The sequence below is a fragment of the Monodelphis domestica genome, chromosome 5 (assembly GCF_027887165.1).
Source record: "Monodelphis domestica isolate mMonDom1 chromosome 5, mMonDom1.pri, whole genome shotgun sequence".
NCBI lineage: Eukaryota > Metazoa > Chordata > Mammalia > Didelphimorphia > Didelphidae > Monodelphis > Monodelphis domestica.
In genome coordinates, this window is record NC_077231.1 from 208,781,825 (window position 1) to 208,796,050 (window position 14,226).

The 14,226-nt window shown below is 34.9% G+C and overlaps 1 protein-coding gene across 2 annotated transcripts in view; it reads left to right on the top strand.

Annotated features, from left to right (window-relative positions):
* NUP205 (nucleoporin 205) overlaps positions 1-12,729 on the top strand; it is a 101,656-nt gene extending 88,927 nt beyond the window's left edge. For both annotated transcript variants that reach the window (XM_007504380.3, XM_001374111.5), the window contains exons 41-43: positions 1,048-1,176; positions 6,132-6,205; positions 7,839-12,729. In XM_007504380.3, coding sequence (XP_007504442.1) covers positions 1,048-1,176; positions 6,132-6,205; positions 7,839-7,991 — 356 coding nt within the window. In that variant the 3' untranslated portion in view covers positions 7,992-12,729. The remainder of the gene's footprint in view (positions 1-1,047; positions 1,177-6,131; positions 6,206-7,838) is intronic.
* Positions 12,730-14,226: the final 1,497 nt, after the last annotated feature.

Genomic DNA, 14,226 nt, shown 5'->3' on the forward strand with positions numbered 1-14,226 from the left:
CCATGACCCCTAAATCTCAGTCTCTCCCTTACTTTTCCATTCTAGAATTCTCTCTGTTAGTCTCATGCCTCTGCAACTTGCTCTAACCTTCTTTTGCTCACAATACCACCTAGCTGCCTTTTACAAATGGAATTTTTTAAGAATGTCACCTTCATTTCAAGTTCACTTATTATTCATACATACATACTGACCTTTGGACATACTGTAGATTGCTAACATCCTTCCTGAGAAATTGCACCTAACCCTGAACATACATATATATTTATGCTGGATGTGACTTGAACAGGGCAGACAATAATGGGATTATTATCATTCTTGTTGTGAATGGGTTCATTGAGCAATTGGAGTATATATATGTGAAGTCTTATAATTTCCATTGTTTCTTTCTTCAAGCTAATGAACACAAGAAATATTTTCACTGACTCTTAAATATAGTATATTGAAACTAACAATACTGATTAATTGGTTAAAAATTGTTTGGACTGGTTACAGAGCTGCAGCAGCATGTGAAGAACATCTGAGTGACAAAGAGTTTTGACCATGCTTATGATTCACCTTAGACTACCTTGTACCTACATCTGATTCCTTGGTTCTTATTCTCCAGTGTTACTTCTTGTCTGCCCTCTCAAAAACTTGCAGTAATGCCCTGTCCTTCCAGTTCTCAAGTCTTGTAGCAAGATATCTAACTCATTAATAATCCTGCAGTGCTTCTAACTACTGATCTGTAACAAAAACAGCTAACTGAATGATTTTCATATTTTCAACATATGCATCATTATCTTAATGCCTAATAATATTTAAGTCTTTTCTACTATTAGATTAAAACTAAGTCCATTATATATGTGTATGTTTATTTAATATTTAAATATTGTGTATGCATAATTTCTCCCCCCAAATCCTAATGAGAATAGTGCTACTACACTACATCTATAGCAGCAGTAATATTTAAAAAGAAATGTTTGTACTTTAGCAAGCCCTAGGAAGCTATAGTCTTAAAAAAATAATCCTAACAAAACTGGTTTCCTTGACCTAAGGTCTTACCTGTAGACATCATAGAGACCTGCCTATTTATTTTTTGGCGCCACCTAGAATACTATCTGTTACGATGTACTCCCACTGATTGCCAAGATTCTCTACTGGCTTCTACAGCTTCATTTAAAAATAGGAGGCTACAAGGTAAGATTTATTCTAAATCTTTATCAATGTATTGCATTTCAATATAGTAAAACAAATACCTAAAGAGAATGAGTTTTGTGTTTTGACAAGACAGATTTTTTAAAACTTTTTGTGTCACATTATCACAATCTAATTATGGCCATTAAGAACTAATTAATTACTACCTACTTATCTGGAGGTCCCGTTTTGGTAAAAAAAAATTTTGCCTTTTTATATGATTCTTGATAGCTTTGCTTTCTTCTTCTGAAAACTGTTCATATCCTTTGACCATTTCTCAATTAGGGAAAGGCTCTTCTTTTTTATAAATTTGGGAAATATAGCCTCAATCAGAAAAACTTGCTGGAAGATCCCCCTCCAAACCCCCCAGTTTCCTGTTTTCCTTTTATCTTTTGTTACATTCATTTTTTCTGTGCAAAACCTTTTAAGTTACAATCAGAATTATCCATTATATTTCTATGATCTTTATATCGTTTGATCATAAACTCATCCATAAATCTAAAAGGTAAAATGTCTATGCTCCCATTATTTCCTTATAATATCACCATTTATGTTCGTCATGTACCTATTTTGATCTTATCTTGATATATGTTGTGAGATGTTGGTCTTTGCCAACTTAGTTTCTGCCAAATTCCCAGTTTTCCCACCAATTTTTGTCAAATAGGGATTTCTTTCCCCCAAAGCTTGGATCTTTGTGTTTAACCAAATACTGGATTACTGTGGTCTTTGACTTCTGAGTATTGTGTACCTAATCTATTCCACTTGGTCCAGCCTTTTATTTCTTAGCCAGTGCCATATTGTTTTGATTATTGCTTTGTGATATAGTTTGAAATTTGGTACTGCTAGGCTATCTTCTTTAAAAAATTTTTCATTCATACCCTTCGTATTTTTTGACCATTTGTTCTTCCAGATAAATATTATTTTTTCTACTCCATAAAATAATTTGTTGGTAGTTTGACATGTTGCTGAATAAGTAAATTAATTTAGGTAGAATTGTCATTTTTATTATATTGGCTCTGTATACCTATGAGCAATGACTATTTCTCCAGTTTTTTTGTTCTGTCTTTTTTCTTTAAAGGGTTTGTAAACTGTGTTCATATAGTTCTTATGGATATCTTGGTGGGTAGATTCTGAAGTATTTCATATTGCTGACTATTTATGCCTTTTAAATAATTTTTTCCCATTTTCTGAAAAAAGGAATTGGTTTGGATCTTAGGCTTTTGGGTCAGGCTTTAGGCAAATAAGAGTTTTAACTTTACTTTGTAATAATGTAGACTGGAATCATAATGAAGCCAGGAGCCATAGCCAGGATTCTTTTTTGCCATTTTTTTTTAGGCAGGCAGGTATAAAGAGCCCAAATTCCCTGGGTTTTTAAAAAGAGTTATGTGGCCAATAAACCACTAAATAACCCTAAGCCAGTCACATGCCTCATGTGGCTTGGAGGTAACCAGCTTGTGGATAAGGTATGTCACTTTTTATTAGGGCTGCAATACTCTACCCTTAGATACTTGGGCTAACATATACCTCTGTTCACTTGGTCTCTGACTTTCCTGTCTACTCCAGTATTGGACTGATGACCATTCTTGAACCATGTCTGTGCTCTTCAGTTGTAAACTGACTTCACTCTGGGATACCTCTTTTAAAAATTTTTGAAATTTTGTATTTATTTATTTAAATAGATTTTTCCATGTTTGCATGATTCATTTTCTTTCCCTTCCTCTTCCCTTCCCCTCCCAGAACCGACAAGCAATTCCAAATTTGTTTAGCCATTCCCCAATTGAGGGACTCCCCCCCACCCCCATTTTCCAATTTTTTGCCACCACAAAAAGCATGGCTATGAATATTTTTGTTCAAATATTTTTCCTTATTATTTCTTTAGGGTACAAACCCAGCAGTGTGTAGGGCTGGATCAAAGGGCAAGCATTCTTTTAAAGCCCTTTGCGCATAATTCCAAATTCAAATTGCCCTCCAGAATGGCTGGATTAATTCACAGCTCCATTAACAGTGCATTGGTGTCCCGATTTTGCCACATCCCCTCCAACATTTATTATTTTCCTTTGCTTGCCATATTGGCTAGTCAGCTAGGTGTAAGGTGGTACCTCAGAGTTGTTTGTTTTTCTTTTAAATCCATACCTTACATCTTGGAATCAATACTGTATATTGGTTCCAAGGCCAAAGAGCGATAAGGGCTAGGCAATGGGGGTTAAGTGTCAGGGAAGTGTCTGAGGCTAGATTTGAACCTAGGACCTCTCTTCTCTAGACCTGACTCTCAATCCACTGAGCTACCCAGTTGTCCCCCTCAGAGTCGTTTTGATTTGCATTTCTTTAATTACGAGAGATTTAGAACAGTTTTTCATGTGCTTATTGAGAGTTTTGATTTCTTTATCTAAAAACTGCCTATTCATGTCCCTTGACCATTTGTCAATTGGGGAATGGCTTGATTTTTTTGTACAACTGACTTAGTTCATTATAAATTTGGGAAATGTGACCTTTGTCAGAGGTTTTTGTTATAAAGATTTTCCCAATTTGTTGCTTCCCTTCTAATTTTGATTGCATTGGTTTTGTTTGTACAGAAACTTTTTAATTTAATATAATCAGAATTATTCATTTTGCATTTTGTAGTGTTTTCTATCTCCTACTTGGTCTTAAATTTCTTACTTTTCTATGGTCACCTAATTTGTTTATGAGTTCCCTCTTTATATTTAAGTCATTTACCCACTGTGAGTTAATCTTGGTGTAGGGTGTAAGATGTTGATCTAAGCCTAATTTCTTTCATACGGTTTCCTGATTCTCCCAGCAGTTTTTGTCAAATAGTGGGGTTTTGTCCCCAAAGCTGAGATCTTTGGGTTTTTCGAATACTATCTTCTTATTGTCATTTACTCCAAGTTTATTCCATTGATTGACCCTTCTGTCTCTAAGCCAGTACCATATGGTTTTAATGATCACTGCTCTATAGTATAGTTTGAGATCTCTGGTAAAGCTAGGCCTCCATCCTTCACATTTTTTCATTATTTCCCTTAATATTCTTGATCTTTTGTTCTTGCAGATGAACTTTATTATAATTTTTTTCTAATTCTATAAAAAGTGTTTTGGTAGTTTGATAGGTATGGCACTGAATAAGTAAATTAATTTAGGTAGGATTGTCATTTTTATTATATTGGCTCATCCTACCCATGAGCAGTTGATGTTTTTCCAATTGTTTAGATCGTGTGTGTGTGTGTGTGTGTGTGTGTGTGTGTGTGTGTGTGTGTGTGTGTGTGAGAGAGAAGAATGTTTTGTAGTTGTCTTGGCAAGTAGATTCCCAGGTATTTTATCTTGTCTGGAGTAATTTTAAATGGAGTTTCTCTTTCTAACTCTTATTGATGGGCTTTGTTGGATACATGTAGGAATGCTGATGATTTATGTGGGTTTATTTTGTACCTTGCAACTTTGCCAAAGCTATTGATTGTTTCTTCTAATTTTTTAGTTGATTTTCTTGGATTCTCTAGGTTTACCATCATGTCATCTCCAAAGAATGATAGTTTCGTTTCCTCACTGCCTACTTTGATCCCTTCAATTTCTTTTTCTTCTCTAATTGCTACTGCTAGCATTTCTAGTACAATATTAAAAAGTAGTGGTGCTAATGGGCATCCCTGCTTCACTCCTGATCTTATTGGGAAGACATCTAACTTATCCCCATTGCAGATGATACTTGCTGATGGTTTTAAATAAATACTGTTTATTATTTTGAGGAAAGGCTCTTCTATTCCTATACTTTCTAGTGTTTTCAATAGAATGGGTGCTGTATTTTGTCAAAGGCTTTTTCTGCATCTATTGAGATAATCATGTGATTTCTATTAGTTTGGTTGTTGATATGGTAAATTATGTGAATGGTTTTCCTGATATTAAACCTTTCTTGCATTACTGGTATAAATCCCACCTGGTCATAGTGAATAATCCTTGTGATAACTTTTTGTAGCTTTTTAGCTAGTATTTTATTTAATATTTTTGCTTCTATGTTCATTAAAGAGATTGGTCAATAGTTTTCCTTCTTTGTTTTTGGTCTTCTTGACTTGGGAATCAGTACCATATTTGTATCATAAAAAGAATTTGGTAAGACTCCTTTTCCTATTTTATCAAATAGTTTGTAGAGTATTGGAGTTAATTGATCTTTAAATGTTTGACATAATTCACTTGTGAAACCATCTGGCTCTGGTGATTTTTTTCTTAGGGAGTTCTTTGATGGCTTGTTTGATTTCTTTTTCTGATATGGGATTATTTAAGTATTCTATTTCCTCTTCTGTTAATCTAAGCAATTTACATTTTTTGAATATTCATCCATTTCACCTAAATTGTTCTATTTATTGTCATATAATTGGACAAAATAATTCTTAATAATTACCTTAATTTTATCTTCATTAGAAATGAGGCCACCCTTTTCATTCATGGTACTGTTAATTTGGTTCTCGTCTTTCTTTTTCTTAATTAGATTAACCAATACTTTATCTATTTTATTTATTTTTTAAATACCAGCTCCTAGTCTTATTTATTAGTTCAATAGTTCTTTTACTTTCAATTTATTAATTTCTCCCTTGGTTTTTAGGATTTCCAATTTGCTTTTTTATCTGAGGGTTTTTAATTTGCTGATTTTTTTAGTTGCGTTCCTCTTTTGTTAATCTCCTCTTTTCTCTTTTTTGTTTATATGGGTACTCAGGGATATACATTTTCCCCGGAGTACTGCTTTTGCAGTATGGGATACCTCTTTATACAAATTCATATGGGGCTTTGGGGTCTGACTGACTAATAAAATGCTTTATTGATGATTATTTCTATAGTAATTAAAAATATAACCAGCCACATTTTTGTCATGTGCATTCTTGCTTTTACAGAAGTAGCAAATCAGATTATCTAAATTCTTTATTCATGTACATTGATAACATTCAAATAATAAAAATAGAAACCTTTATTTTTATTTCTAGATACTTTTACTTCAGAAACAAACTTGGATTTCAGAAGTGGGTTGACTCGAGTGAGCCAGCATGATATAGAGCAGGTAAGGTGGATCCCATAAATTATTTTTTAAAATAAAAAAGTTAATATATATATTTTAGAATATAATTATAATTGTATCTTAATTATATATGGTAGAATATACCCTAGAATATAATTCATATCAGATATTCAAAGATACTAAATCAGTCATTTTAGATGGACTGATAGTTTTGCTTCTCCTGATTAGTCCTGTTTATGTACTTAGAGCCTAAGTAGTTTTTACTCTAATGACTTTGGAAAGTAGTCCTTGATGATAAAATAGTAATAAAAACATTTTGCTAGGGTTGATTGGAGTTGAAGAGCAGCAGTATTTTGCATTTATTTTTTGCTTCATTTCCCTGCAGTGGAATCTAGAAGAGTAGGTTTAACGTCTCACTGTAGACACACACTAGTGGTGTGCCAGAGCAAATCACTTGGAGCTAGACATCCTACACACTACACATAGATACCATTGCTGAAGAATTTAGAAATCTGCTGAAATTTGGATCTAATTCAGGATCAAGGAGAGGTAGCTCAGCTTTGCATTCATGCCTCAGTTGCCATGTTGTCACCATAGGCTTGACTACAGTTATTTTATTTTATTTTTTATTTTTATTTTTTTTAAACCCTTACTTTCTGTCTTGGAGTCAATATTGTGTATTGGCTCCAATGCAGAAGAGTGGTAAGGGTTAGGCAATGGGGGTCAAGTGACTTGCCCAGGGTCACACAGCTGGGAAGTGTCTGAGGCCAGATTTGAACCCAGGACCTCCCATCTCTAGGCCTGGCTCTCAACCACTGAGCTACCCAGCTGCCCCCTATACAGTTATTTTATTGAGAGGATTTATTTGTGTGTTTTTGTCCAGACTTGTTTTGTGATATCATATTAATTTTAAGTTTGGCTATATTTAGGGTTATAGATTTATGTTAGTATCATGGAGTTAAAGGAGAAAAGGGAACAAGAATTTATTAAATGACTGTTGTATATTAGGCATATAACTAAGCATTATGCTAAGTACTTTTACAGATATTATGTCCTTTGATCCTCAGAACAACCTTCCCCAGGTAGGTTCTCCCTGTTATGTACTGGAGAAAACTGAGGCAGATAAGCTAAGTGACTTGCCTAGGGTTACACAGCTGTTTCAGTGTCTCTGACTTTGTTGTTGGAGGTTCTTAAATATTGCAGATGACGGACTGAATTGGCTTGGGAGTCGAGAAGAAATGGTATATAAGTTCTACCTCTCTGTGACCATAGCCAAGTTCTTTAAATTCTTATTGCCCTAGGCAACTCTCTAAGAACAGAAGTGAGAGATGAGTAAACTGACCTGTACCAGTCGGGAATGAATCTCTCTAAGAGGAGTTTCCCAAACTGATTACATCACAGATATGGATATTACATATACATTATATATAAGTGGTAGATCTGTTTAGAAGCGTTGTCATCCCTTTTTTCAACCCCTCAAAACTATTATATCACTAACAATTGAGGTAGAAAATTGTAGGTTGTGAATGTGAATATAAAGTAAACTTGACATATATTAAAGGATTGAATTGATCTAAAAATTTCTGAGGTGTTTTAGATTGTGAAAAAGTTAAAACTTTGTAAAGTATGACCCTGACATTGCTGTTCTGAAAGATGTCCTTTTCATTTCCTCTAGCTTCAAATTGAAGCCATCAATGCCTTCGGTGAATCACTGCAAAAGAAGCTTCTGGATATTGAAGGATTATATTCCAAAGTTCGATCCCGCTATTGTTTTATACAAGCACTTGTCAGACGTATCCGTGGCTTATTAAGGCAACCAAGGGGCTAAAAGACTATTAGTGCTACTTTCTTTCTTTTACAGATAACCTGGAGGACATTCTTTAAGTTTTAGAGACCACTTATTTTTAAATTATGGCCAAAAAAAATATTTTCTTATTTTTTTTCTTATACAAATAGATTTTGTGCATAATTCCCACCTTGATTCCCTATCAGTAAAAATTTAAAAAATAAAGTTTTTTTAAACAAATGGATATTCCATCTTTTAAAAAATGATCTAGAGAATAATCCCCTATTATTGGGGGTAGAGGTGCAAAAAGAAAAATTCTTGAATCTTACTCCATTTGCAAAACAAAAGGTATATTGTTGAAATTGGATTTTTCTTCAATCACAGTAAAACCTATAGCCTTACTGTTTTTTATGTTCTTTTTTGCCTTTGGAGGAAGTCACATGGATAAGTAACTATATAGCCCTATTATTTTGTAAATTAGACCTATTGTTATTAGTAAGAGAGCAGATGAGGTGGGCCCACTTATAACACTACTCAATTCTTTGAATAATATGCTACAGAAATGTAAAAACATCCTTTTCCAGTAATGCTTTATGGGCTAAAAGTACATAAATTCTATTGTACTTATCATTGGAGAAATAACAATTTGCCATTTGTTTTTTAGACCTTGTCTTGAAATGTCCTAAATTAAAAATTTTAATTTCATCTATAACTAACTTTATGGAAATGACTGAAATTTCATATGGTCACTGCTTTTTCTAATTACTGCCTCTCTGGTCACCCTGTCTAATAAAAGGACTGTCCCACCATTTTGGTCTAATAATTCAGAAATACTACTGAGAAGAAGCAGTAGTTCCTCTAAACCCATGTAAGGAAAGAAAATGAAAACTTTGCTTCCAGTGTTACAAATTTTCATGGTCATAAAGAAGACTTAAAATAACAACAAAAAAGTTATTTGTCAAAATGCCTTTTGTTTCCCTCAAATAATATTTTGAAATTGGTTTTGATTCCCAGAAATGTTAGCAAGATTTAGTTAGAAAGCGGGGGGAGATATTCTAGGTAACAGTACCAGAAAGGGTCAGAAAGGCAGAGGTAGTGAAGATAAAGCTTTTTCTTACTTCATAAAGTTTTAACTTTTTGTATGTGTGCATCATGGACTGCTTTGGCAATTTGATGAATCTTGTGTACCCCTTCTAGGAATAACATTTTTAAATCTGTAAGACAGAAACCATAGAGTTACAAAGGAAATCAATTAAGTTGAACTACAATTATCTTTTAAAGTTATGACTCCCAAGAAAGAACCCCTGCCTGGGTTAAGATGGAAACTTTGGAATTAAAAAAGACTTTAGAAATGAGTCCAACCCTTTCATTTAGGGGAGACTAAAGATTGAGGGGACATTATAATCTGTCTAAAGTCTCATAAGTGTTTTTTAATTTAAACCATCTTTTGCTTTGGTATCCGTTCTAAGACAGAAAAGCTGCAAGGGCTAGGCAGTGGGCGTTAAATGATTTGACCAGGGTCACACAGCTAAGAAGTGTCTAAAGCCAGATTTGAAGCCAGTTCCTCCTGACTCTAGGATTAGTGCTTTTTCCCCCATTGTACCCCCTAGCTGCCATGGGTATTAAGTGGCATATTCAGGATTTGAATTCAAGTCCTCTGACTTTAAATCCAGTGCTCTTTCTATTGTATTACTTCTGCCTGCCTCCATTAGCTTGCCAAATATTTAAAGCCCTTTACAATACAATTCCAGCTGACCTAGGCTTATTGCACATGACTTTTGCTCTATGAATTATGTTTTCCAGGGAAGGTGACTTGTTTGCTGTTCCTTGTACATAACATCGCATCTCTTGCTGCTTTGATCTTGTACCAAGTTGCCCTGCACTGTCCCTGCCTGCCTTTAGGCTTCTTGAATCCATAACTCCCTTCAAAGCCTAATTCATGTTCTCCTCCTACAGGAATACTATCCAGACAGACCCAGTTGTTAGTATCACCTCCAAAATAAATTACTTTGTGTCACAATATAAACACATACAGACATATGTATGTACACACACATTTTATATATTTTTATATATATATGTATATATATATATAATATATATCACTATGTGCATGTATACATATGTATATATAATTTCATCTTTACCTGTGTCCATTATTTTCCTCCATTGGAATATAAATTTCTAGAGGATGTAGACATTTTTTTCCTTGTCTTTTATGTCCCCAGTACTTAGCATAGTACCTGATAACAAATGTGATAAATGATTATTGAATGAATAAGAAACACATATTCTCAAGAAGCTTAATGGAGTGAAGGATATACAAATAACTAGCATAAAAGGGAGAATGAAATAAATGCCAGGAGAGGCCTCAGGAAAGCTGGCTATCTACATCAGTGGGATCATATTCAAATAGAAACCAGGACCAATTCATAGAAAAGGATCCTTGAGGGCCACGTACTGGCAGTAATTCTGCTGGGACCCCCTGCTCCCATGGTGTTTGTGTTTGCTTTTAAAGCACAGAGGGTTGGAGTCAGCTTCAGGATACCAGTGGCTGATCCCTTATCTTTTGAAATGTAGTGTCTTGTAACAGATAGGCTTTATCTCAATTTCTGGCTTATTTCCATTTGGCAGTAATTTTAAAAGAATGCAGTGAATCCAAGTGGCATTTTAAATGAGAGGAAATGGCTTTTGAATGCGAGTCAGGGGATCTAAATTCTATTGGCTGTACCCCATTGTGACCAGTTAAAATCATCTCTCTGACTCTGCTATCTTATACTAAAAATAGAGTTAAATTAGATGTTCTCCAAAATCCTCTAGATCTAAAAATCCCTACTTCCAAAATAACATTCTCCCAGAATTTCTAGTTGCTTAGGAACTCATTTTTTGAGCAGGTTACCCCTCCATGGTGCTGTTGTTCTTCTGGGTAACCTTAGATCAGCAGTTATGTTTTTGGAATTATGATTTGAGAATCCATAGAAATTACATGTTATACAGTCAGTGAGAATGTCACTGAATATTTGACCGTGGTGGAATCTGAAACATTATCTAATTAAATTTTTAGTACTGGTGCAGTGGCTTAATTTACAGTCCTCTTTAATGACAATTCTCTGTTTCTAGGACCATCTGTACTTATAGGATGTAGTGGCTACACTGTCGACTGCCTTTTTCTCTTTTGTTATGATAGGGTATCTAGAATTCACATATTATTGGTGCTTAGTTACAGATGTCTGTGCAGTTGATCAATCAGTACTTCAAAATGTTTCACCTTGCACCCATGTTTATTTTTTGTACCAATCAAGATATACAACTTAAAAAGTAAAAGAATAATTTTCTTTTCTTCTGGTGCACGTCTCCCAGTTTTTCTTCTTTGATTTACTCTATTTTCTGAGTAGATATATTGAGATATATTCTAGGTCAATTAAAAGATACAAAATATTAAAAATAAGTAACATGATCAGTTTTCTTTATAGGAAGATAAAAACATCTATAGGCTCAGTCTGTCAAGATATTTTTGAATTGTGCTGTTATCCAGTGTGTTTTCTATCCTTCAAATCAAACCAACTGTTATTGCTCATGAAAAGATGTTTCACCCTTTGCCCCTATGTACTCACCGTTTCTGTAACCTTTCAAACCAAAATTTTGCTCTTGTGCACAACTCTCATATATGTTCTGTCAAGAGTGTGAGCTCCTGAAGAGCAGGGATTATCTTATTTTATGTTTGTATTCCTAAGAACTTGGCACATAGTAAAAGTTAATGCTTTTTCATTCATTGATTTAGGAATAGAATGAGATAATCAAACACTAGATAAAGTATATCTCATATAATTTCCTTGGTTGTAACTCTGTTATAAGAAAAAATAAGATTAGTCTGACATGATCTGTTAAAAAAAGCCAGTCAGCTTGGCTCTTTGTGATCGTGGCTTCCTTTTCTAGATCTCCAGTAACCCCTTTTAAATACTACATTCTAGAATTTCTTCAGGAATTCAAGTTGAGCTTATTAGGTTACACTTGGCAGGTTTTCTTTCCTTTTTCAAAAAAATCAGATCATTTCTTCTAGGTTTATAATATCTCTCCTGTTATCAATTGTTTTTTTTTTCAACTGCCATTGATAATTAGTTTTTTTCAGTATCTGAAAATTTAATTTTTCTAAAGCATAGGTATACTATGTCACCCATTAGACTCTAGTGACTGTTACTTCTAGGAGTGTCTATAAACTCCTCTGTTTGGCATTTACAACTCTTCACAACTTGGTCCCTTCTACTTTTCTAGTCATTTTACAAAAAACTCCCCTTGATGTACCTACTGATTCAGTCATCCTGGCCCATTTGCTGTTTTACACACTATCCCTTTGTCTTGATGGCTTTTAACTGGCCATCCTCCAAGTGTGACATGCACATTCTCCTTACTTTTGCCTTTGGAATCAGCTCCAGTACCATGTTAATGCTTTCATGAAGACTTTCCTGCCCACTACCCACACTATCTTTTATTGATTTTGTATATAGGGGCTTGCCTCGTTTTATTGTATTTTGAAGATATTGCATTTTTTTTACAAATTGAAGGTTCGTGGTGTGGTGTGTCAAACAAGTCTTTTGACACTAATTTTCCAATTGCATGTGCTCATACCTTGTCTTTGTGTCACATTTTGATAATTCTTGCAGTATTTCAAACTTTTTTCATTATATCTGTTTTGTGATCTATTATCATTGATCTTTGATGTTATAATAATTGTTTTGGGGCTTCATGAACTGTGCCCATATAAAATGGCAAATTCAATTGATGAGTGGTCTGTGTGTGTTCTTACTGATTTACCAATGGTCTGTTCCAGGTCTCCTTCTTGGGCCTCTCTATTTCCTGAGAAACAACAATATTGCAAGTAGGCCAGTTATTAACCCTACAATGGCCTCTGTGTGTTCAAGGGAACAGAAGAGCCCTTTGATGAGGCAAACTACACTGTTGTCTTATTTTAGAAATTACCACACACCCTAGCCTTCACAGGAACCACCATTCTTTGCAGCCATTCACACTACGGCAAGACCCTCCCCCAGCAAAAAAGATTACCAATTGCATTTTTAAGCAATAAAGTATTTTAAAATTAAAGTATATACATTGTTTTTAGACAGTACTAGTGTATACTTTATAGACCACAGTATAGCATAAATATAATTTTTTTATATGCATTGGGAAACCAAAAAAATTTGTGGGACTTGCTTTAATGTTTGCTTTATTGTGGTGGTCTGGAAACCAATCCATAATATTTCTGAGGTAATCCTGTAAATAAACTTTTTTTTAAACCTTTACCATCTGTCTCAGAGTCAATACTGGAGATTGATTCCTAGGCAAAAGGGTGGTAAGGGTTAGGCAGTGGGGGTTAAATGACTTGTCCAGGGTCATACAGCTAGGAAGTGCTTGAATCCAGATTTGAACCTAGGACTGGTCTGTCCACTGAGCCACCTCTCTGTCCCTCATATATATATATATTTTTTAAACCTTTACCGCCTGTCTTAAGAGTCAATACTGTTTTTTGGCTCCAAGGCAGAAGAGTAGTAAAGGCTAGGCAATGGGGGCTAAGTGACTTGCCCAGGGTCACACAGCTGGGAAGTGTCTTGAGGTCAGATTTGAACCCAAGACCTCCCGTCTCTAGGCCTGGCTCTCAATCCACTGAGCCACCCAGCTGCCCCCTACCTCATATACTTTCAAGAGATTGCATGGTCTTGGTATTGTGACAACTGACCTCAAAGTCAGAAAGATTTGGATTTGAGTTCTACTTCTGATATCCACTGGCTATGTGACTCCAGAAAGTGACTTCACCTCCTGGTGTTCTAGAAATAGAATTATGAATTGCGGCGAAAGTGCTGACCCTCACTGACAAGAGAGTTTCCTCCCCAGGAATATCAGTGAAATCACAGGCTCAGCTGGGAGAGGGCTGGTAAGTGTTTAACAGCTGGCTCTCTCTTCCCCCTCCCCACAGTTTTTCACTCCCCAAAAGAAGTATCCATGGTGTACGTTTAGATTAAATTACGTTATTAACATTTTCTTCATCACTTTAAGTCTAGACAATCAATAAAACAAATCACTGATTTGTAAAGTTTATTGATTTCTGAGTTGTAAACTCATGAAGTTTTCATAATTTCATGAAAATTTAACAATCAGTTCAAAAGCAGGTGACAACTCTAGCACACCCTGGGTCCAGCCCCTCATGCCTAGATTAATGCTTTTAACAACCTGCTCTGAGCCCATTCTCAGGTGAGAAGGCCTGTGATTTGAGTTACTGCTC